We start from the raw sequence: 25,303 nt of genomic DNA on the forward strand, positions 1-25,303 counted from the left end.
CATAGGGTTTTTAAATGGAATTTAGAAAATTGATTTTTAAATTTATCTGGAAAAGAAAATTTGTGAGAATAGCTAACTTTTTTTTAAGGTACAGTAGGGAGGAGCCTGATTTATGAGGTATCAAAACATATTATAGAGCTTTGATAATTAAAACTTTGTAGTATTGGTGTACAGATGGATCTGTAGAACAGAAATATAAAGTCCAGGAACAGTCTTAATTCAGTGTGATAATTGAACATGTGGTAAAGCTTGCATTTCAAAGTAGGGGAGCGAATAGATTATTCAGTATATAGTGTTGGAACAATTGGTTATCCCTTTAGTAAAATATTAGAGAAAGTCCTGCCTCATCTCAAATATAAAAATAAATTCCATGTAGTTTAAATATAACAAGCAAACTCTACAAGTATTAGAAGACAGTATGTTTGTAATTTTGGGTAGGAAGGTCTTTCTAAGCAAGACAAAACCCCAGAAGTCAGAAAAGAAGTGACTGATAAATTTGACTACATTAAAGTTTAATACTTTGTAAAACAAATGATCACATAAACAAAGTAAAAAGGTAAGTGGTAGATTGGAAGAAAATAGTAATAATATGTTTGACAAAGGATTAATATATAGGATATATATAGATCTCCTGTAAATCAGTAGTAAGAAGACAATCCAAACAGAAGATAACCAACAATTCAAAGAATAATTAATACAAATGGCCAATAAGCATAATAAAGATATTCAACCTAGGTACACTATAATTACTAATTAGGTAGTAATTTGGGAAATGCAAGTTGAAGCAAAACCAAGGCATTTTTTTGCCCATCAGATCTGCTGAAAATAAAAATGATAATCTCTTGTATTGGTGGTGTGTGGGAAATCAGGAACCCTCGTATAATGGTGGTGGGAATAGAAACTGGTCTGGCTCTTTGGATAGCAGCTTGGTAGAATATATTAAAAATGTGCATATCATTTGTCCCAGCAAGTCCTTTTTCAGATATCTATGTTTGAGAAATTGTCACTGTGTGTACATGGAGGCATTTACAAATTGTTCACTGTAACATGATTTATAAAACTAGAAATAATCTTGTGGCTGAGACTACTGTGGAAGGAAGACTTAGAGACACAGAAGCATCAAGAAAAGAAAAATAGTTTAAGAAAAGAAAAATACTTTACTTGGCAAAGTTCTGCAAGGGAGTCCAAATTCAGTGCTGGCTTGCTGATGAAAAAATACAACAGGTATTTAAAGTAAAAAGCCCACAGGGTTACAAGGTTATAGTTAGTCGTGCATGGTGGAAAATCAGTATGATTATCATAAGAATACTGTAAACTTAAGGGAAAAAAATTTTGTTAGGGAGTCAGTAATTTACACAAATGGGATTAAGGTTTCTTCTATTTTAGGGACTAGAACCAGATGTAATATATATATATTTTTTGCTTGTTTGTTTATTTCAGGATCAGGGTATGAAGTGTTTCTTTTCCTTTCTTCTTTTTCCTGACTGTAGAAGATGACATTGCTTACTCATTGGCAGGGCAAGATTTCAGTTTTGTTCTCTCGCTGCTGGCTGCTACCCAATATCCATTATCCTTTTTTAGTTACACAATCTTAAATTTTGTCTGAGACAGCAGTGCATTCATGTAAAAGACCACGTTTTTTTTCAGCTTCCTTTGCAGCTAGGCACGGTCACATAACTAAATTCTGGCCAGTGAGATAGAACTGAAAGTATGGTATGAAACTTTTGGAAGGCTGCATTAGAGGAGCTGGCTTAGCTGGGAGATAGGGCATTTTGTTTTTCCTCTTTCCTTCCAAATGCCTGTAACAAGATGTGTTGGCTGAGCTCACAAGGCAACCTTGGGAAAGGAAGCCATGTGCTAGGATGGTGGAGCTGAAAAAGGGGGCATGGTATCTGAAGACCATGGAGTCCACATACTGTCACTGAATTGTCTACCCCTGGGCTTCTTTCACATAAGAGCGAAATAAAATATCTTGTGTTAATGACACCCTTATTTGGGTTTTCTGTAACAAGGATCCAGACTTAATCCTAACTGATACAAGCCTAAATGTTTATTATTAGGAGAATGGTTTAAAAATTTGGGCACATCCATACTATGGAATGTTATCCAGCAGCTACAAAGAATGAGATCAACCCTTATGTTGTTCTTTAAATAATGGCTATCAAAAAGGACTCCCTTTTTTATTTTGGGGGTTTCTACTCATCTGTTCAAGGGTCCCCTCAAACAAAGCCTTCTTAGGAAGCATCCCCCAACTGTCCCAGAAAGGATTGCCCACTTGTCTGCACTGCTGAAGTAGTTTTTCCTTCAATTATCCCTTGGCACTTAGCCTGTATAGACTTGTATTATTAGTTATCTTTTTAAATGCAAGTATAACATCCTGGTTTCCTGGTTGGACCAGAGCCCTCTTAGGGCAAAGATATTTAATTCATCCATTTATTCAACAATGAAGATTTTGTTTTGCTTCAGCTGCTGCTCTAACAGAAACACTGTGTTCGGTGGCTGACTGAATATAAAATTAATAACAAAGGATCTGCTTCAGGGATTTTACTGTTTTAATGGAGGCAGGGGCATATATGCATCTATGAGACTTGTGGAAGAACATACCTTTTATAAACGAAGTTTAGCAAATAAGATGCAGGTTTATAGGAAGGAGATCACATTTTATTGGGACAGGATTGATAAAGTACTCCATCATCTCTATTTTTTCTCTCCATTCATTCATCTCTATTTCTATCTATATTAATTTATTTCTTCACTTTAAAAAGTGTTTTGAGGCAGCTTTTAATAATAAATATGCAAATGTTGATGAGAGGCTTAGAAACCAGAGAGGAAAATGAAACAATACAAGTAGTTCTGTTTGACTATAATATGGGAACAGGAATGGAATTTTGGGAAAATGAGGCTACAAAAGTAAGATGCCAGCAGTTTCACTCTTGGGAATTTATCCTAGAAAAATAAAGTTTATTTTCATGCAGGAACTTGTATATATGAATGTTCATAGCAGTTTTATTGGTATTAGCTCCAAACTGGAAACTACCCAAATATCCTTCAGTGGATGCATGATACATCCATACAATGGAATAATACTCATCAGTACAAATAAAGAATTCCGTTTATGTGACATTCATGAAATAATTTGTAGAGATGAAGTACAGATTTGTACTAGCCAGGGGCAAGGATGTGGGGAGGGGTGGTGGGTAAGGCTATAAAGGGGTAACAGAGGAAGTCTTGTGGTGACGGTACAATTGAGTATCTTGACTATGGTGGTGATTACCCAAGGCTGCACATGTGACAAATTACATAGAGCCTGACAAATTACATGCAAGTGAGCCTGCATGCTTATGTGCATGTGCACACCCACACATACATACACACATGCACAAGTGTATGTATAACTGGTGAAATCTGGATAAAACTGTGCATTATACCAGGTTCTTGGTTTTGATACTGTATTGATATAAGAACTGTGTAAGATGTGAACACTGGGGAGAGGCTGGGGGAAGAGAACATGGGAATTCCTGTACATTTCTTTGCAACCTGCTGTTCTTATAATTATTTTAAATAAATGGTTAAAAGAGGTTATTTAATGTTTTTAAAAGGTAGGGTGGAGCCAGAGGAGAGCAGTGAATGCCTAGATAAGGAGTTTGTACCTAATTTTGTCACCAGTGGGTAATTATCAGAGAATTTTGAAGAAGTAATTGACAAGATGAGAGCTGTGATTTAGGATAATTATGTAGCAGGTAGGATGTAAGAAGAACTGGATCAGGAGGAAACAGCAAGGAGGCCAGCTGGGAGGCTGTTGTCCAAGCTATGTTTCCTTTAAATATTTACCTTTTTTAGGTTGTGGGGCTGAGCAAGAGTGGTGGTTACGTGGAAGAAAAGAGAAGTCCAGGAAGGTCATTTATTCGAAGATGTTTACTGAGCACCTATTTTGTGATAGACAGACATGGTCTCTGCTTTCAAGCAGCTCACAGAGGGAGGATTAGACAATAAGAATATACATAAGATTAATTTCAAAGAGTGTAAAGTTCTATGAATAAAATGAAACTGGACTTCAGCTAGAGAGTGACTTGGAAGGGAGGTTCTTTTAATAAGGTAGCCAGGGGAGGAGTCTCTGGAGTCTCGATGAGACCTCAATGATCAGAAGGAACCAGCTATGTGAACATTTTAGAGAGCAGTCTTCCAGACAACTTGGAGAAGGAAGTGCAAAGGCCCTGAAATGACTAATAGGTTTCAGGCCTTGGTGCCTGGGAGATAGGAGTAGCATTAAACTGGAGGAGTTTAATTGCAACAGGGTTGGGCAGTGGAAGAGATGGTACATTTAATTTGGGACAGGTTGAACTTAAGCAGTTGGCCAAAGCATCCTGGAGGGATGGAATGGGAATGTGGTAGGGTAGCAAAGTTGAGGGAGGATGTTTGTGGGTAGAGAAGAAGGAACTGTTGGAAAGGGAACTGTTGAAGATACGAGTAGTACGTTGATGGAAATAACAAGGCGGGGTGATCACTTGGGACCACAAGTGCTGTCATTGGTCTTTAGTGAAAAAGATGTAAGGACTCCTGGTTAGGGAAGAAGACAGACATAGCTTTTCAAGTTAAAAGGAGAGAACTGGGGCTTCCCTGGTGGCGCGGTGGTTGAGAATCTGCCTGCTAATGCAGGGGACACGGGTTCGAGCCCTGGTCTGGGAACATCCCACATGCCGCGGAGCAACTAGGCCCGTGAGCCACAGCTACTGAGCCTGCGCGTCTGGAGCCTGTGCTCCACAACAAGAGAGGCCGTGATAGTGAGAGGCCCGCGCACCGCGATGAATAGCGGCCCCCACTTGCCACAACTAGAGAAAGCTCTTGCACAGAAATGAAGACCCAACACAGGAAAAATAAATAAATTAATTAATAAACTCCTACCCCCAACATCTAAAAAAAAAAAAGATCCTTTAAACAAAAAAAAAGAACTGGATAAAGGCTTGGGCTGAATGACTTTGAAATTCTTAAAACAAATTTTAGACAGTACTTTTCCCTATCTTTAGTGGGAAAAATTGGGAACTGCAAGTAATAGGGTGTCAGAACTGTTGGCTGTTTTTGATGATGGCAGTGGTAGGTGCCATAGGGGTCATAAAAAAGAGAGGTTAACTGAAGATTTGAAACTGGGCTGGAAATAAGATCCATGCAATTAATTGAAAGTTGACTTTAGCTGAACTTTCCTCTCTATCTGATCACTGTTGTCTATTCAGCTATATCCATATGTACTATTCATTTGCATCCATGATGGTAATAACAATTCTAGCTATTTACTTAGTACTTACTGTGGGCCAGCCATCATGCTAAGTGCTCTAGGTGCTTTATCTTACTTAATTTTTACACCAGTTCCCATTCTGCAGGTAAGAATACTGAAGTCTAGGCTTATTAAAATTTCCAATTCATATAAGCTGATAAGTGGCAGAATAGGAACCTACACGCAGATTTGTCTCACTCCAAAGACCTGCTCTACTGCCATTTACCTTAGAGTTCCCATGGCTTTCTGTGGAAGCCTTCTGAGGGCTGGGACCTGGTTCATCTGATTCACTTTGCGTGGCGCCCACACATAGCTATATTAAGCTCTTAGTAAGAGAAACACGTTAGGTCTTGTACTAGTTTCCTGTGGCTATTGTAACAAATTACCACACACTCATGGCTTAAAACAACAGAAATTTATTCTCTCACAGCTTTGGAAGCGGAGAAAGACTGAAATTAAGGTGTCAGCAGGGTTGCATTCCCTCTGGAGGCTCTAGGGGAGAACACTTTCTTGCCTCTTACAGCTTCTGGTGGCTGTTGGCATTCCTTGGGCTGCATCACTCCAATCTCGGCTTCTGTCTTCACATGAACTCTCGTCTGTGTCTTATAAGGACACTTGTTGTCGGGTTTAGGGCTCACCTGGGTAATCCAGGATGATCTTATTTCAGGACCCTGAATTACATCTGTGAAGACTCTTTTTCCACCTAAGGTCACATTTGCAGGTTCTGAGGGTTAGGACACGAACGTGTCTTTTTAGTGGCCACCATTTAACCCACTAGAAGTCTGATAGTAAAAATGATATATCTAGAAGCAACTGCTGAGGAGTTTGTGTCACTTTTTCCCTCTTTCCAGCCCATATCAGGTCAAATGCTCTCTAAGAACGGTTTGCACTTTGACCTCTCAGCGTACAAATTAGTGAGCATTTGTTGGTTGTAGGGGAATAAGGAGTATATGAAGGTATGCTTTAAAGGGCTGACATTCTAATATTTCAGTGGAGCATCATATTTTAAGACTCAGTCTCTCAGGAAGAGCCTGTGCTGATTTCCCCAGGCGGAGTTAGTTGCTCAGTTCTCTTGGCTCATAAAGCATTTTATTTATGTCTCTGTTACTGCATTTATCAAGGTTTATTATAAATTATTCACTTGTATTTTTATCTCCCTCATTAACTGTGAACTCTAGAGGGCATGCACTATGCCTTGTTCATCTCTGCTTAGTAAATGTTGAAGAAGCCAGTCAGTGAAGGAATGGGCTCAGGAAGGAGTCAAGCAAGGGGACATGCAAATCCTCTATTTCCCAGATCATCTGATCTGAGCATGGACATATGAACAGACCATGAGGACTAGAGTGTGAATTAATCATCACTGTATTATTAGCCTCTTGTGCTGTATCTGGTACATACAAGGCTCTCAGTAAAGAATGCTGGGTTGAACTGAACCTGAAATGAATATTGAAATCTGAGAGTTTACAGAGCAAAGAGATTTGATTGCCTCTTAAAAACAATACTGAAAGCAGCCTGAAAAGATCTAATTTACTTAATCTGCCATAGAAATGTCTGAAAACAATCACCTAAGTCATTTTGCTTCATATTTGGTGGTACTTGACTTGAGTCAGCCCAGTTGTAGCAGAAAGAACAATTATCTTAAACCTAGACAAACCTGGGCTGAAGTCCTGTCTTGTTCCTTACTGTGTATATGATCTTGAGCACATCACTTAGCCCCTCTGAACTTAGCCCCTTCATCTGTAGCATGTAGGTAATTATGTTACCTATCTTCCATTGGTGCTATGAGAATTAAATTTGTTAAAAATACTTTAAGTGCCTTACAAACAGAAGGTGTTAATATTATTGAAATCCTGTCCACTTTTTTTTTATTATTAAACAAATTTTAAAAAATTTATTTATTTATTTATTGGCTGCATTGGGTCTTCGTTGCTGTGAGCGGGCTTTCTCTAGTTGCGGCGAGTGGGGGCTACACTTTGTTGCGGAGCATGGGCTCTAGGCGCGTGGGCTTCAGTAGTTGTGGCACGTGGGCTCTAGAGCGCAGGCTCAGTAGTTGTGGCGCACGGGCTTAGTTGCTCCGCGGCATGTGGGATCTTCCCGGACCAGGGCTCGAACCTGTGTCCCCTGCATTGGCAGGCGGATTCTTAACCACTGCACCACCAGGGAAGTACTCTTTCCACTTTTAAATAGAGAATAACTAGAAAGCATATCAAGAGGTGATTCATTAAAGTACAAACCAGTAATCAGAAAAACTTCAAGATTTTGCTGTGAGAATGGTGTTGGTAATAAAGGAGAACAGTAATTTCTTGAAGGGTGTCTTGTGTTAGTCCAGTATTGTATTTCTCATCCTAGATTTAGCACTGAATTTGTAAATGATGTGAATTCTTTACTGTAGCTCCCAGGAGCAAGGGAGATAGGAGATAAATCAAGAGAAGAGCTAGTTATAACTGTAGTAACTCAGGAAAGAGATGAAAAAGGGCTTGAGTATGGAGTGGTAAATATTATCTTGTAGGTTCAAAGACCTACACTTTGGAAACACTGCTCTAGTGGGAATCTAAATATTTGACTTCCATGGTGGTTGTATTATTTATTATAGGACTTAGTGGAACCGATTGCTTAGAGTGGGATACCCCTCCCAGAACAAGCTGGGAAAATCTCCAGGATGCCAGCCAGGGCACTGAGGAGAGTTTCCAGGGATTTAGGCCACTGCCACTCCCTCCCTTCCTGGAAAAGAATGCAAAGTGCAGCTTCCATCCCCAGATCCAGGCCATATGCTCCATTAAGCATTGTAGGCACCTTGCCCAGTTGTTATTTTAATAAACCTGGTTGTGCTCCTCAGTTTCCCTTAGAGGGCCCACTGGGCAGGCCAGCACTGGTAGAGCCTTGCATTTCCCCTCTGGTTGACCCAAGAGCTGTTTGATGGAAGTTCTGCCCATAGTATTAGTGCTGGCTTAGGAAGTTTGGCTTTCTTGCCATTGTAATGCGTGTTGCAACTCCTGGTCTCTGTAGATCAGGCCAACAACAGCAGTGTAGAATTGATGTGGATTTTGAGGGCTTTATGGGGAGATGACATTGCAGGAAAGAATAATTGATTTAAAGCTATTGCTTTTCTCTTAAAGGCAGGGGGCATGGCAGGATGGAAAGAAAGGAATAATGAGTAGTATGTGCCCTAAAAATCTATCTTCACATTTTTAATATATCACTGTCCAAATTGCTACTTTTTGTGTGTGTGCTTCATTGAATCTGTTTCTACTGTGTTTGAATAGAATTTAAATAATTTAGAAACAAAGAATTTTAATAAACGTCTCATCAGGCCTTGGGTAGACCTCAGGGGCTTGTTCACCTTCTAATTTCCAATCTTCAGATTCCTGTTGATTTTTTTTTTCTTTGATCCGTTTAGTTTATGCCATAGTGTTCTTAACCTTAACATCACCTGGGAAGAGCTTACCAGGAAGATTTACATGTGGAAGATCAGGATAATGGTCACATGCATCTGAAGGAAACAATGCCCCCCTCCCCGCTGTTGCCTCACCCATGCAGTCACTAGGAGAAATAGCGGTAACGGAAAAGAAAAATTGCTGCTGCCTGTGACTACTAGACCCACAGAAAAGGAGTGGGAGAGAAAATACCCACGTGATGGACCAGTCATTCCACCCCTGCCCTACGCTGCCTTTTCTAGGAGCCAACTTTCCTCCTTGGGTCCTTGGGAGATGCTTAATTTTAATTGACTCAGAGGAGTTCTACTTTGTGTTTGAAAACCACACAGACATGGGAAGCAAGTTAAAGAGTTCCACTGCTCTCCCACCCTGTTTGTCCAGCCACATACACACACAAACAAATCCAAGGTACTCAACAGCCTTAAAACAGAATCTTGGGCTGGTACCAGAGTCTAGGCTTGTGATAGGCTTTGTATTTGCAGCAGGCTTCTCAGAAGTTAAGTGACCCCTACTCACACAGAATGGAATTGTGTTGCAGACTTTGCCCTGTGAGCAGCCAATGGGGATATACCTCTAAATTGGATTTTTCCCTCTTCATAAATGGTTTCCAAACAATTCAAAATAGTCATACTAGTGGAGAGAACAGAGCGTGCAGGAGCAGACCTCATTGCTCTGCAATGCTTTTGCTTTTGTGAGAGGATGCAGTGCTAAATGTGTCTCCCAGTTATCAAGTGCCCCTGTCACTGGGTTCCATTTTTCATTTTTTGCCCTCCACGTCGTCGTGTTTCACAGCCCATGGAATCTTGGCTTCAGAGAAATAAATGGACCCAAGAGAGAGTTATATTTTAAGAAACAGAATGATGATCGCTCACATTTTAAGTTAATAATAAAATCCGAGTGTAATTGGCCAGATCTTCCCAGCAGGGAGTGTGTGTAACCCGTCATCTGGCCAACGTGAGAATTTGGCACTTATGTGGCATGGGAGAGGCCACCCTCATACAGCCAGGGGGGACCCACTTAGGACCCTGTGGCCAAGAGAAGATTAAACACTGGGGAAGTTCTGTGAGTAGAGAGGGCAGACAAGGGCTGTGAAGTGGAAGTAGAATTGAAGAGTTGTTTGTAGAATTCTGTGAATTGGGGAACAACGGAGGGTATATCTATCCTGCCTTTAACAAATGCCCTTTCAAGCCTATACCTCTGCAGCTACTACCCTCCCTCCTCCTTCTCTTTCACAGCCAAGATTTCGAAGAGTGTATCCTTGCTGGTCCCATTTACTCCCCGATCTACTTCTATTTGGTTTCTATCTCCTTTCCTTCATAAACTGCTGTCATCAAGGTTATCGATGACTTCCTTGTTGAAAACAAAATACAAAACCAAAAAAATAGAAGCTTTTCAGTTTTATTTAACCTTTTACTATCATTTGATATGTTTTAATTTCTGTGACACTACTCTCTTGATTTTATCTTCTTCCTCTGGTTGTTACTTCTTAGCTTAAGAAGGCTCGCTGTTCTGTTCCACAGGGATCCTTCCATAGTCTCCTCTCTTACTCTACCTGCTCTCTTTAGGAAATAGCAAGCATTTTCATAGCTTCATCATTCATATGCCAACAATTATTAAATCTATATTATTAGTCCAGTTCTCTTTTCTGAGCTTCAGACCCCATACATCCTGTTTTTTTTTTTTTTTTTTTGAGTGTTTCTTTTTGCATGGGATGTCCCAAAGCTAACCTAAATTCAACATGCCCATTCGCTCAAGCTTGTTTCTTCTCCTGTCTAACCTGTTTTTGGTAAATAGCATCATAATGTCCTGAGGCACTGTCTCCTCTGTTAATAAGCTTCCTAATTGATCTCCTGCTTCCAACTTTGGTCTCTTCAAGCAACACACGGATTGGATTCTAAAGAAAATTCAGATTATATCAATCCTTGCTTAAAAGTTTTCAGTGGCTTTCCATCACAAGTAGAATAAAATTCCAACTTCTTACCATGCCCTGCCTGATCTGGCCCTTGCCTTTCTCTGTACCCCCTCTCTTACCATTAGCCCCTTTGTTCACTCTGCTACAGTACTTTGGCTTTCTTTCCACCCCTCACCCACCTCAGGGCCTTTTGCTGTTCTGTTGCTTGGAATAGTCCAACTCCAGATCTTTGTATAACTGGATCCTTTTTTTTTGTGGCTGGTTCAAATGTAACCTTCACAGATAGGTCTCTGCTGATCATCCTAGTGGATTCAGCACTCTCCCTACCCACCTTGATTGCTGTTTTGTATTATGCATTGGAATATTCACTATTTGAAATGATCTTGTTTATATTTGCATGTCAGCTCTGTGGGAGCACAGACTTTGCTTTGTTTATCATTATATCCCTGTTACCTTGAAGAGTGCCTGGAACATAGTGGATAACCAATAAATGTTTTTTAAATGAAAAAAAAAAAAAGGCAATATCCTTAGATCCTGAGTGCAGCCAGACTGCTTGCTGTTCCCTGAACTACAACGCAGTTGCACATTCTGCTTCCTCTTCCTATAATGCTTTCCTCTTTCCTCTTTTTCAGCTCGACTCCTACTTATCTTTCAGTACTTGACTTTGTCACCTCTTCCAGGAAGCTCTCTTTGATCTTATGATTTCCTGGTTAACACCTTCATTAGAGTCTGTAGCACCCTATGCGTGTCCTCATTATAGCACATATGCAATTAGTATGAAATTGTTTGTTAATGTATCTGTCTCCCCTGTTAGATTAGCTTCTGGCAGGGATGGTATTTTATTTGTATCCCCAGCCCACTGGGAATCTATAAAAATCTACTTAATTATTTTGTTGAATTATTTGTTAAATCATAGAATCCTTTGGTAATGTAAATTAGCTGTCCCCCAAGTTCTTGCACTAGCCAAGTTTTGATTTTCAGACACTGATGTTTTAAAAATGTACATAACCTTACTTATAGGAAAGGTTCATGTCCCCGCTGAAGTTTTCTGTAATAAGAATAATATTAAATACTATACTTACAATTTATTGTCTACTATGTGCCATGAACCTTTGACATAGATTATCTTATTCACAAATAACTTTTCAAGGTGTATAAATTATTATTCTCATTTTACATATGCAGAAACTGAGGCTTCCATGTAGTAATCTGTTCAAGCGCATATAGCTAGCAAAAAAAAAGCTGGAATTTGAATCCAGTTCTTTGATTTCTAAGCCCAAGCTCTTTCTGCTACGCCATGCTGCCCCCTATGGGACAAGTTCACATTTCAGAACTGTTTATTAAAAATATCAATTATTATCATTGTAAAGCGTATAAAATTTGAGCTTTTATAAGCTACAGAATCAGGAAAGATGCTTTGAATACCATTATTTTAATCAACTAGAAAAATGGCATTAGTTTTAACATGTTCTAGGCAAGAGCATTATATTGTCTGTGACTAGTACACTTTTTCTCTGTTTATAAGTATAAGGGTGTTTTGTAGAAGTTTGTATTAACTCAGCTATGTTTTTTCAGTTAGTATTTGCTATGTAAACTCCAACTTAATTCGCGAGAGTGGAGGTGACTTGCTAGGCCTCTCCTCCAGCTTGTCTGTAAGTTGTCTACTGATTGTTGTATCCATGATGAGACCAGTCTACTTGTTTGGCCTCAGGCTCAGGATTCTAGTGTATCCACAGTTTCTCTCTTTCCCAATTCTCACCCCAGGATATTGGTGCCATGTGGGTGGGAAGTTTGCCATGAACTTTACCCAGGCTAGGACCTACTTCCTGCCTCATTCCTGTCAGTCCCTCCCTACTTACTGGAGGCTGGGCCAGTTCTCTTTATTACCTGGTTTGGGTTACATTCCTTTTTTTATCTTGGAAGCTTGGACTAGAACTGGACTGAATCTTCCCCACCCCTAAATGGAGGTGATCTCAGGTCATTGCCCTAGCTTCCTACGCCTCCCCATTCTGATTTTGTTTCCTCTGTGCTTCTAGACTATTACCACTGAGCAGTATTTCCTACTGCTTGCTGGAACTAATGACTTAGCACAAAAGAACCTCATCAGTGGAGATAGGACCAAGAATCTGGTGACTGAAATATAGAACTTTAGATCTTATTGCTTACCACTCACTGCCTTTCTTCTGTGCATCTCTGGGGATGGGGGTGGTGATGGAAGACAGTCTATATGTGATGATGTAGAATTGATCTTCTTTAGGTTCTGCTCTTCTGAGGGGTCTATCAGCTTAGTGATGGATAAGCCAGAAACTGGTTGTTTGTATCTTGCATAATGTAGAGCATCCATGATCCACCTCATTTCTCGCCAAACTTCATCTATTTGCTTTGGGATAAAATGGTAAAAGACGTTAATTATCAAACAGGTTTAAGTTTCCCTGAGAGTCCAAGATGATACATTTTCCACAGTATTGGTTTTGAGCAAGGGTAAAATATTTTCAACATAGGTTTGCTAAACCAGAAAACGCCTCTTCTTTATAATCTCTTGTGTCTTGCATGTTTTTACCTGAGAGACTATTTCATTTAGTGCAAATAGTGGAAGACCTGGATTCCAGCTGGGATCCACAACTTACTGGTTCTGTAACAACCTTTGACAAATCACTTGACCTTTTCCAGCCTCAGGTGCCTTATTCGTGAAATGTGGACAAGACACCTCCCCTTTTATACCTCACAGGAATGCTGTGATGACTGGGTGAAATGATATATTTGAAGGTCCTTTGTAAAACTGCAGGGTACATTTCTCATACATATGAAGTGTTATTAATTCTCAGCATGTGATGAAATGTTCCTCATTAGCACATTATGGGGAAGGTATATGATGAAGTCTGAATTTCAGAACAGGTGAAGAAAGGAATGTAGTTTTAGTTCTATGTGAACTAGAAGAACAAAGCATTACTGGAATGAGCAGAGATTCTTGGACCTATTTTAATAGAAATAACTTTCATATATTAAATTTACTTTCTTACATATAAGTGCTTCTAAAGTACAAAACAGCTTAAACAGCATATTCTTCCTAAGTAATTTAAACATCCTTGTAATTTTACAGTAGCCCATTTGATTTCTGGGTTACCAAAGTGATTTTAACATTTTCATTATAAAGTATAATAGTTGTTACTCAGTTGTAAAAGTCATTCATATTTTTGTGTCTATCTCTGTAGATGACAGATATTCTTCCAAATCTTTTTTTTATTAGTTTCTGCTTTATATCAAAGTGAATCAGTTATACATATACATCTGTTCCCATATCCCTTCCCTCTTGCGTCTCCCTCCCTCCCACCCTCCCTGTCCCACCCCTCCAGTCGGTCACAAAGCAAATCTTAATAGACACTGTCCATAAACTTTCTAGTTATTCTGACTCTCTCCAAGGAGGTTGTTAATGACATTCTTTTCATGGGACCCTGGAGCTTGTGATAGGCTTTGCATCTAATTTCACTGGGTGCTTTGAGCAAGCCGTTAACTTCTGACCCATTTACTCAACTGTAAAAAGAAGAGGTTGTACCGAATGATGTCTAAGTTCCCTTCCAGCTCTGACACTTTATGATTTATTTTTGAAGAACCTTTGGAAAGTTGGTGTCACTCAGTTTCCAGGTAGAAGGCGTTCATTGTATGAATACTACAAGGTTAAGGTCTCTCTGATTGTAGAAGGGAGTATCCAATGTTCTATTTTATTTTCAAAATTCCTTTTTAGGGCCTTAATGTGTAGTTAAAGAATAGTCTTTAAAGAATCCACAAGCCTGGTGCTCCCAAGAAACACAGAGTCTGAAATCATGATAGTCTGTGGTGTTCGGAGTGACAGGCAAGCTTGAGTGAGCCAGTGTATGGCGCTGCATCGCTGGCAGCCATTTTCCCTTGCTTTCTAGTAATGTTCTGTAATGAAAGCCTGAAACTGAGCTTCAGGCTTTGTTAAGGCAGTGAGTTGGGCTGAAGGTTCAGCAGTGGCAGGCCGGTGAGGAGGCTCTGAACAATGCAAAGAGAGAAATCTGAAGTTCAGGAGGTAAAGCTAAAATGGAAGTCCAAGTGAAGACTTGGACAGATTTTTCTTAATGGGATTGTTGCTTTCTTAGCTAGCTTTTATTGATCCTACCTCATGCAGCATACTCTCATCTCAAAGTTTAAGGCACTGCATGACTATGGACAACTTTTAGACGTCCTGCCAAGGGCAGGTACTGTGCTTTTGTACCTTTAACTTTTGGCTGTGCAAAGAATAGGTACTCAATAAATGATTATTCAGCGAATGAAGGTATGAATGATTGGTTATCTAATTCTTTAGATCTCTGCCCTCGAACAGAGTTATTCTGAGGATTAAGTAAGATGATGTAGATGAGTGCACCTTGTAAGCTGTACATTGTTATAAAGTTTTCAGTTGTTACAGTGACAGTCATGGTTATTGTAGTGGGCGGAATGTGGCCTCCCGAAATACATGTCCACGTCCCAATCCCTGGAATTTGTATTACCTTAAATGATAAAAGGGTGAATATTACCTTGTTGGCAAAAGATGTGATTAAGTTAAGGATTTTGACAGGAGGAATTTATCCTGGATTATCTGGGTGGGCCTTAATTCCAATGACAAATGTCCTCATAAAGACATTCTTATGAGAGTGAGACAGAGGGAGATGTGGCAGACAGAAGAGAAGGAGGCAGTGTAACCACAGAAGCAGAGATTGAAGTGAGGTGGCCACAAGTCAAGGAATGCCAACAGCCACCAGAAGCTGGAGGAAGCAGAGAACAGATTCTCCCACTCTCCAAAGGGAGTGTGACCCTGCCAACAGCTTGATTTTAGATTTCTGGGCTTCAGAACTGTGGGAGAATAAATTTCTGCTGTTTTAAGCTACCCCGTTTGTGGTAATTTATTACAGCAGCCCTAGGAAATGAATACAATTATTAACAATCTACTTGTTCTCTTTGGATAGATTGCTTTAGCCTTATTGCTGAGGATGGATAGTGAGAGTTAGTGTAGAAATTTAAAAAATTATGTGTAGAAACAATGGTTATTTCTTAATTTTTCTCAGTGATGAAGTGAAGAGGTATTAACTGAAGAAAAATCAAAAACATAGGTACAGGGAAGCCTGTGGACTGAGTTTAATGGACTTAGCTAAGTAGCTCTAAAAGAAGTACAATTTTCACCCATTTTTACCTTATACCGTTGATCTAAAAATAACTGCCAACATAATCCCCCTGATTTTAATGTCCAAATTCAGCTTCTAAAGACTTGCTGACACATTTTTTAAAAAGAAAGACCATGAACTTACTAGGTCTGTTGGTTAAAAGTTTTGCATCCATTTCTCACCCTGCCCTTTAAAAATGTTGGTTTTCATCCCCCAAATTACACCCCTTTCTCTGTACTCAGGCAAGATAATATTTTTATTTAAATGTGAAGGTGATTGGTTTTCTCACAGCACAGTTACAAGGTGCTTGAGGGGATGATAGATTGGCTATATTTAATGAGCTGTGTTTCTATTACAGCTTAGGAGCATGTGAAGCATTACAGTATATAAATTACAGCCTAATTGCCCTTTAGGCTTTAGCAGCTCAGAATATGCCAAGTGCCGAGTCTCAACACTTTGACATTTCTGCTGCATGTGCTGTCTATAAAGGCTGTATACCTTATCTGTGATTTTCTACACCTCCCCTGGCTTAGCCCTTCCCCTTTCTGGCTGCACTCCTTGGCTTCTTTTTCTTACTGTATTTACATAGACTCCCTTGCTGTTTACAATGTTTGGTTTGTGTGGTGCCTTCAACACTGTCTTAGATCTGGAATCATACAAATGCTCTCACAGCTGGCACTTGCCTCTGCAGATTATGGTGTGTGGTGAGCTGAGCTGTGAATGCCAGTGGGTGAATGGCTGCAGCTGGTTTTCATTCTGAGCAAGAGAGATTGAGAAGCCCAGTATAGATAAGGGGAGAGATGATATTGCATTAACTCTGGTCAGTGAAGTTTTCCCTTTTGGATGGAGCAAGGCAGTCCACTGAAGGCTGTGGGTGCAAGGAGATGGTCTGGTTTTAGCCTGGCCAAGAAGTGCTTTTTTGAACACTTTGGGAATTGGCTTTTATCCAAGTCTACATTTACCCGGCTGGCTGGAGAGTCTGTAGAGGCCGCTTTGGGAGACCAGAGCAGGCTAGAACTTTAAAGAATTCCTGGCCTGGCCTGCCTTCATCCATTCCACTTAATGGTGTGATGAAAGGGAAAGAGAAAAAGGCAGTGGAGCCCTAGACTAGGTGAAAAGGAGGAGTGAGGATAGTCATCCGGAAGTAAGAATGGAGCTGGAAACTCTTGGAGTAGCTTGAGACTGTGACAGACTGAAGAAAGTCAGCTTTCTTGTGTTTGAACCTAGTGGATTCAGGGGAGCCTTAAGTGGAATAAAGCAGAAACAGAACTTAATGTATGATTAGAGAAGTCCTTCTCTAAAAATATGTATGGTTGTTAAAGAAGTCATGAAATGTTAGCGCCAACTAGGTGCTTAAGAAGGCATCTAGTCCAATTCTTTTATTTTATATATGAGGAAATGGAGGCCCCTGGATCAAATGAATTGTCCAGTGCTCCAAGGTTTATCAGTAGAAGATTCAGGACTAAAAATGTATGCTAATTGTCTTCTAGTCATTATTCTTCTTACTCTGTTCCACTATTCCTTACATTGGGTTCAAAAGATAAGCCAGTCTTTCATATTCTCCTCATGCTTCATTCTTCCTTTTCCCACCCCCTTCCCCCTGTCCATGTTCTACTTTTACTGGCAATAAAGTAAGTGATGTAAATGTTTTGAATTTTTAAATACTACACTCTCAGGTCAAGAAAGCAAGTAAGTTCTTGAAAGGTTTGTTTTTTTTAGTCTAAGAGGTCACCTAAAATATCTCATTTGGGATGAGAGAAGTAGGATAGGATTTGTCTGCTCACACTTTGCAAGCATATTACAATATCTTCTTCCTGAGTACTTAATAAACCCACAATCTTGCATATCATGTTTTAAAGCATTTTCCCTTCTTATTAATTAATAAATGAATGAATGTATAATTTATTGCATACTTATTATGTGCAGGCACTTTAGTGAATGCTTTACATGCATTACCTTGTTGAATTCTCTCAGTGACACTGAGAGCTAGTACTATTATTATCACCATCCCTGTTTTACAGATGAGGAGATTGAGATTTAGAGAACTTTATTTGCCCAAAGCTCACAGCATTTCCTCATCTTAGGTCCTCACTACTTGCCTGGAGGGTTGCAATAGCTTTGTATCTGGTTTCCCTGCCTTTAGTCTACTTCTCCTTAAATCTGGGAATGATATGTAAATTATTTGGTAGCCAATGAGAATGAGTACTTACTATAAACAACCAGTGTGGCCATACCAATGAGAATGGGAGGAATATCCTCCCCTGCTTGAATCTATCCTAAACATCTGTGAGAACCTATAACTGACTTTCTCCAAAACTTTGGCCAGCTCCCTATTGCCTGCAGAATCAAGTACAAATATCTTACCATGGCCTTTAATAAAGCCCTTGTGTGATCTGATCTCATTGCTACTTTCATTTTTACCTAATTTCTCACTACTGCCCTTTACTCACACTATGCCCCAGCTAATCTTGACTACTCATCATTCCCCAGGTACGATTTTTCTGCTCTCTCTGCCTTATCTGTTTATTCTTTTTCTTTGCCTCTTAGTCTGTTTCTCCTCACTACAGACTAACCCATCCCTGTAGGCCTAGCTCAGGTACCAGTTACATCCTCTATGGCAACTTTTTTATACCCACAAATGTAGGCAAATTTTTACTTCTTTGTGCTGGCACAAAACTTTTTTTTTTTTTTTGTACCTCTCTTTTGGCACCTAACTCATTTTACAAATAGTATTTATACACATTTCTTGTCTACCCTAATGGATTTTAAGCGCTTTAAGGTCAGGGACGATGTGTAATTCAACTTTGTATCTCCCTTACAGTGCCTGACACCTGGGTGTCCAACAAATATTTATTAGATTGACCTGACTATATGTCAAAGTGATATTTATGATGGGGCTATTGCTATTACAGAAGTCCACACTTATCCATGGTTTTGCTTTCTGCAGTTTCGGTAACCATTGGTCAACTAAGATCTGAGAATATTAAATGGAAAATTCCAGAAATAGATAATTCATATGTTTTAACTTGCCACTGTTCTGAGAAGTGTGATGAAATCTCCTGTCATTCTGCGCCGTCCTGCCCAGGACGTGAATCACCCCTTTGTCCAGCGTATCCCTCCCATTAGTCACTTAGTAGCCACCTTGGTTATCAGACTGTTGCCATATTGCAGTTCTTGTGTTCAGGTAACCCTTATTTTACTTAATAATGGCCCCAAAGCACAAGACGTAGTGATGCTGGCAATTTGGTTATGACAAAGAGAAGCCACAAAGTGCTTCCTTTAAGTGAAAAGGTGAAAGTTCTTGACTTAATAAGGAAAGAAAAAAATATATATGGTGAAGTTGCTAAGACCTGTGGTAAGAATGAATCTTCATTCCGTGAAACTGAAGGAAAAGAAATTCTTCGTAGTTTTGCTGTTGCACCTCAAACTGCAAAAGTTATGGGCACAGTGCGTGATAAGTGCTTAGTTAAGGCGGAAGAGGCATTAAATTTGTACAATAAGATATTTTGAGAGAGAGAGAGAACATTCACATAGTTTTTATTATGGTATATGGTTGTTACAATTGTTCTATTTTATTATTGTTAATCTCTTACAGTGCCTAATTTGTAAATTAAACTTTAGCATAGGTCTGTACGTATAGGAAAAAAATAGTATATATAGGGTTAGATACTATCTGCGGTTTCAGGCATCCACTGAGGGTCTTGGGATGTATCCCCTGAGGTTAAGAGGGGACTACTGTATATTCATTTTGTGAATTGGGTTACTACAGGCATAAAGATCGTAAGATTTGTCCAAGGGATTTAGGGGCAATTTCAGACTAGATCCAAATTCTCTTGTTGACTAGTCAGTACCCCTTTCTCAAGACCCTAAGATGTCACCATAGGGCTTTTCCAGAAAAGACCATGGACAGGGAACACATTTTTTAACCTCTGTAAGCTACACATTAAAGTGTCAGTTCTGCCAGAAAGAAGTTCAAAGAATGAGAAATCTTAGGTCCAGCTGAATTTGGGTTAACATAAACTGGTGGGTCATTCTCTTCTCTTTTTCTCTGGGATATTGAATTAATTAATACAGTTTTTCTCTGTGTTGGAATTATCAGTGGGCTACTGGGTAAGGATAATATTCTGATCTCTACTTCTGGCAGTGGTTTTTCTCTCCAGTATGGGAGCCTACTGCCACCTACCACAGTGGCTGATACAGCTCTTACTAACACAGTGTTTTATCTGTAGCTTTTTCTTAAGCCTTTGTATAAAAACTCACATTTCCCTGAGCTCTGCATTTTAACCAAATCAACAGGCTGTTTGCACATGGTTGTCTTTAAATTAGCCCAGATTGCTGTTCTTTCTTATGCTTGGTTCTCATCCCCTCCACCATGTCCCTTCTTTCTCCCTCTTACCTCAGAAGAAACAAACTGTTACCTGAATGAAATCTAAAACTTGCTGGTGTCTTTGTTTGGCAGCTGCAACCTCACTGTCTGAGATTGCTTCCCTCAGGGACTGTTGGGTATTCAGGGAATCCAGCTCCACAACAGCAGAAAGGCGGCAATACAGACTAATAAATTTCTCCCTGTAGCTGCAAAAATGAACTGGAAAATGGACAAGCAAAATAAAACATGTTAAGATCTGGTATCAAAATAGAGAAATTCATACCTCAGAGGAAACAAGTTGAATGAAAACATGATTTATTAATCCTATCAGTGGAAAATATTAGGCCATAAATAAATTATAAATGTGCTCTTAAGGGGCCAGTTGTCTGGCTTTAGTCATACAGTATTCCCTTTTAAGGTTTACCAAGTCCTGTTAAGGTATGGGGAAGTGGAGTCGGCTAAAGCTGTAGTTTATGTTCAGCCCCTAAACTTGGGCTACTATTGGGAGAATAAGTTTGCTTATCACTTTAAAGGAAAGAAAAAAAAGCAAGTAGCAATTTGAAACCTAGTTTTGATTGCCATGTCTGATTTCCAGTATGTATCTTGCATGTTCCTTTCCAAGGCCAGAAGTCCCAGAAGATACAAGGCATGCTTTTCTCAGGGTATGTTTTGTCTTTTGTCTGGCTGGAAAATGTCTGTAAAGACCTAGTGTGATGAGTTTTGCTTCTTCTCCTGCCTCTCCACTCCTCAGCTCCTCTGGAAGGATGATGGAGCTAATGCTTGATAGATCATTTTTGTCTTCACCTTCCTCTCTTAAAAGATAATGGGCCAGAGGCCAAAGGAAACAGTCTAATCTTCATCTCTATCATGGAGGAGGGAGAGAGGAGTGTGGGACTCAGCCTGGTGCAGGCAACCTGAGGTGATCCGATTTTTCATACTTCTCTGACTGGCTGTGATCATATACCATAACTTCAGATTCCAGTAAGATGAGGAAAGCATCGCAATTCAGACTAGTGTAGTACCAGTCTCTTCCTGGCCATTGCTGAGTTTGGAGACTCACTCGCCAGGAACCTCACTTACTCTGTGTGCCTCTGACCTGTATCAGTGTGTTTTGTGCTTTGGAAATAGGGCTGTAATAACTCAACAAATCTGTGGAATGGAAACATTTTTATTTTGGCTTCTTTGGTGAGGAATTCTAGGAAGAACATCTAACTACTGTCCTTGGGCCTCTTTGCTGCTGATTCCTGAGACCTAGACCTGGACATTTAGGGAAACTAAAACCACATACCTCAAAATGGGGCATCTGGTCATCTATACACCTTACTGAGGGAGCCCTACTTTAATGCACATTGAGAGATTTTGCGTACCCTACAATTCCCATCTTACCACTGCCTGCTTCCTTACTTGATTTTTCTCTCAGGATGAAACTCAGTTGAGTGTAAGGGTAACCTGCTCTGTTTGTGTTTCCTCCTATTGAAGTGGTAGAGAAGAATGGAGTGAGGGCTCCAGTGGCCCATCCTTATTCCAGCTGTGCACCATCTCAAGGCAGTGTTTCTGAATTCCAGTAGCTTTGGTTCTGGGTTTTTTTTTCTCTCTGGTGTCAGATCCTTCCTTCTCACTTTCTCTGCTCTAACACTTCCTTGTCTGACAGAAGAACTGATCTCATTAAATGACAAACTATTGACCTCTTCCCAGATGATCTACTTTTCATGCTTTTCCCTGGTTACAGACCTCTGTAGAGCTCCGTCTTGACTCAGGATAAAATCCAAACATCACTATAAAGCAAGGTCCTTGAGATCTAGGATTTTAATTTATCTTCAGTCATATCTTTTGTCATGCAACCACCCTCTACCCTCTGCCTGCATTGACCCTACACTTTGGTCAGGCTGAACCTACTACAGGCCCTTTTGTGCTGCCATGCTTGTGAACATGCCATTTCCTTCTCCTCCAATACCCTTTTTGTTTTACCAATACCTTCAGGTCAGATTCTTCTGATACTTGAAAATTTAGTTTAAATATCTTCTCCTCAGTGAAATCTTCATGGACACCTCTTTCCCTCCAGGCAGAGTTAGTTTCTCTCTTTTGTGCCCCTAGACCACTTGTTTCTAACTGTATCAGGACACTGATCCTGCTTTACTGTAATAATGTGTTTACTTGACTGCCTTGGTATTAGACTGTGATTTCTTTGAGGGCAAGAACCGTGTCTCCTGTTAATCTTTATTTCCTCAAAACCTGGAACATTATAACTGCTCAGTTAATGTTTGTTGACTGAATGAACAGCAGCAACAAAATGTGTACCCTGATCTGAGGAGAGCAAACCCTTCCTCCAAAGTCTCCTCTTTCCCTCCATTCTCTTTTCTCAAGGTGCTTTTGCTTTTCCTGTTTCAAAAGGTGTACTTCAGGTCTGTGATATTTACTGGCCTCTCTGCAGGAAAGAGTCACCATTACTTTTTAGCTTACTCTTGACCCTTGTAGCTCCCTGAATGTGTCTTTATGCCTTTCAAGGAGGAATTATATCCTGTTTGCACTTGACAGATGTCCTCTCTTGGCTGGAGGGTGAAGAGAGTGAAGTGTCTCACAGTCTGCCTTTCCAAACCAAGTTGTAAAAAAAAAAAAAAAAAAAATCAGCTTTTTTCCTTCTTTCTAAAATATGACTGGGAAGATAGTGAGAGGCACTGAAGAGTTTCTTTAAAGGAAATACTATCGGTCCCATCTGAATTCTAGAACGCCAGGGTGTCCACAACTTTCTCTTGTTGTGTCTCCTTGTGGTCGGAGCCTGGATCAGTGGGTGGTCTCACAGTGCCCACACCACCCGTGCCACTCACCACAGTGAGCTATGAGGACCTTTCAACGACAAGGACAGGGCTTCACTTTCCCGCTCTAGTGGTTTTTATCCAGAGCCTTTAATGTTACTTTAACAAATGTTACTTTAACATAGTCTTTTGTGGTTTAGCAATGATACATTTGGTAGCCATCACTGAGAAGGGGAGGATAGACTGGAAGCTTCTAATTTTTTTCTAATGTGAATCACATGCATTTTACAGGCAAAATGGTATAAGGATACAAAAATGCATTATCCCAGACCACATGATTTGTTATTAATTTACAAACTAAGACTGATTTTCTGTGGTGTTTTCTCTCTCTTTTTTTCTGTATAAAATTGTTGGCACCAACACTGGAAGTCAGATTAGGAGTATAGTGGAAAGTACTCAGGGTTAGGTATCAGATGAAACGATTTGAGTCATAGTTCTGCTACTTACTACCTTCATAATAATCGGCATATAACCCGCGGGAGCCTCCGTTTCCTCATATCTAAGACAGGGGTAATAATGTCTACCTAGGATAAAACAACAACATAATAAACAGTGAAGTGCCCAGCATAGCATGTGGCACATATCAGATATAAAATAAATTTTGGTTCACATCCCTACCACGTCCCCCTGGGAAGAATGAGGCATTTAGTAGGTAGGATATTAGAATGGGATTGAGATTAGAATATTCTTCCTAAAGATCTCCAACTCAATAAAATCCTAATCAGTCTGGGCCATGTCGCCTAGTTTGGAAGCTAAGGAACCAACGAGATTACCTCCTAGGGTCAGTTTAGTTCCGTGATTCTTTGCCAAGGTGTCGGAAGGAACCTGGGCATAAGATGCCTCTCTAAAGATTCCTGGTAGTGAGTGAGTTGATGTTGGAATTCAGGAGTGGTGTCCTAACTCATGAAAAATGGGCATTAGGAATGAGGGTTGAGACCGTGCCATTGCTTATAAGCCTGTGGCCTGGATTCCATTAGGCTCAATGCCTGGATATCCCACAGGCACCTCAAACAAAACTCATCATTTGTCAGACTGAACTAACTCATCATCTCTCCCCTCCCCCCCAAGCCCGCTCCTCCCCTCTTATTTCCTGTGCTGGTAGATGGCGGCATTATCCATCTCAGCGCCCTATTCAGACTCTCTGGCTCCTCCATCTTGCTCTTCAACCACATTAAATCAGTCACAAAGTCCTATTGATTTTAGCTTCTGAATTCCTCTTGCGTCTGCCTTCTCTTCTGTACCCCGGCTGTGGCAGTCTTGGTTTGAGTTCTGATCATTGCCCACCTGGGCCAGTCTCTTAACTGTCTCATTGCCTCTAGTCTCAGTCCTTTTTTTGTTTTCCTGCAATCCATAGCGTTGCTAAAACTTAGTAAGACCATATTATTCCTTTCCTTAAAATCTTTTAATGACTCCTCTTTGCCTATAGGATAACATCTAACCGCTTGAGGATGGCCTAGCCCTTTGTGATTTTTACTTTTTAAAATTTTAGTTGTATCTTCTGTCACTCTTCCTCAGATGCCTTAAGCATCTTTCACAGTGAACTACTAAGAGTATACTTAATTGAGCTGCATTTTCCCACGTCTCCAAGCCTTCGCGCATGCTATTCCTTCTGCTTAAAATGATTTTCCTTTTCTACCTTTTCTTTCCTTTTCTGAATGTTTATTTATACTTCAGGGTCTATCTCAAATATTATCTCTGTAAGAAAAGATTAGGTGTCTTTCCTCTGAAATTCAACAACCTACATTTTACAGCAGGAGTTTCATTGCATTGGGACTATTGGTGTAGATGTCTGTATCCTCCACTGGATTCTAGACTTCTGGTGGGCAGATTGTGTCCTATTAATGTCTATATGTCCAGCCCGAGCGCAGTACTTTGCATACAGTGGAAACTCAGTAAATATTTGCTGAATGAAGGATGCAGCCAAGCACTGAAGTATGAAATATATACCAGGCTTCAAACTGTTTCTAAAAAATTCCCCAGTTTCTTAATCTTGCTAGTCAAGTCAGTTGGAATTATAGAGCCAAGGAAATTGATAAAAGCCAACTTTCTTCTTCATAGGCCTGCTCTCAATTGTGACTGCCCACAGGGTCAGGGCAGGGTGACCTCCTCAGTGTAGGCTAGGCAAATCCTCAAGAGACCATATCACTGAACAGAGTTTCTAAGGGCTTTTCCTTTCATTTCTGGGAACAGCATAAATAGTGACCCTTGTTGTTCCCTAGGCACATACTTTATTACTGCAGAGGATTGCTATCCTGCTCCTATCCAAAGGGTCGGGGAGTATCAGCTCTCACGCTGTGGAGGGGGAGTGGGTCTGCAATTGTACCACTTTGCCTCAGCTCAACCCTGCTCA

General features: G+C 40.1%; 1 protein-coding gene across 1 annotated transcript in view; it reads right to left on the minus strand.

The window, feature by feature from the left end:
• Window positions 1-25,303, minus strand: part of ANKFN1 (ankyrin repeat and fibronectin type III domain containing 1) — a gene marked incomplete at its 3' end in the record, with an annotated part of 414,694 nt that overhangs the window by 2,027 nt on the left and 387,364 nt on the right. The window contains exons 18-19 of the mRNA XM_079725196.1: window positions 20,193-20,359; window positions 12,782-12,995 (exon numbers count right to left, since the gene is read on the minus strand). Coding sequence (XP_079581322.1) covers window positions 12,782-12,995; window positions 20,193-20,359 — 381 coding nt within the window. The remainder of the gene's footprint in view (window positions 1-12,781; window positions 12,996-20,192; window positions 20,360-25,303) is intronic.

The sequence above is a fragment of the Hyperoodon ampullatus genome (assembly GCF_949752795.1).
Source record: "Hyperoodon ampullatus genome assembly, chromosome: 19".
NCBI lineage: Eukaryota > Metazoa > Chordata > Mammalia > Artiodactyla > Ziphiidae > Hyperoodon > Hyperoodon ampullatus.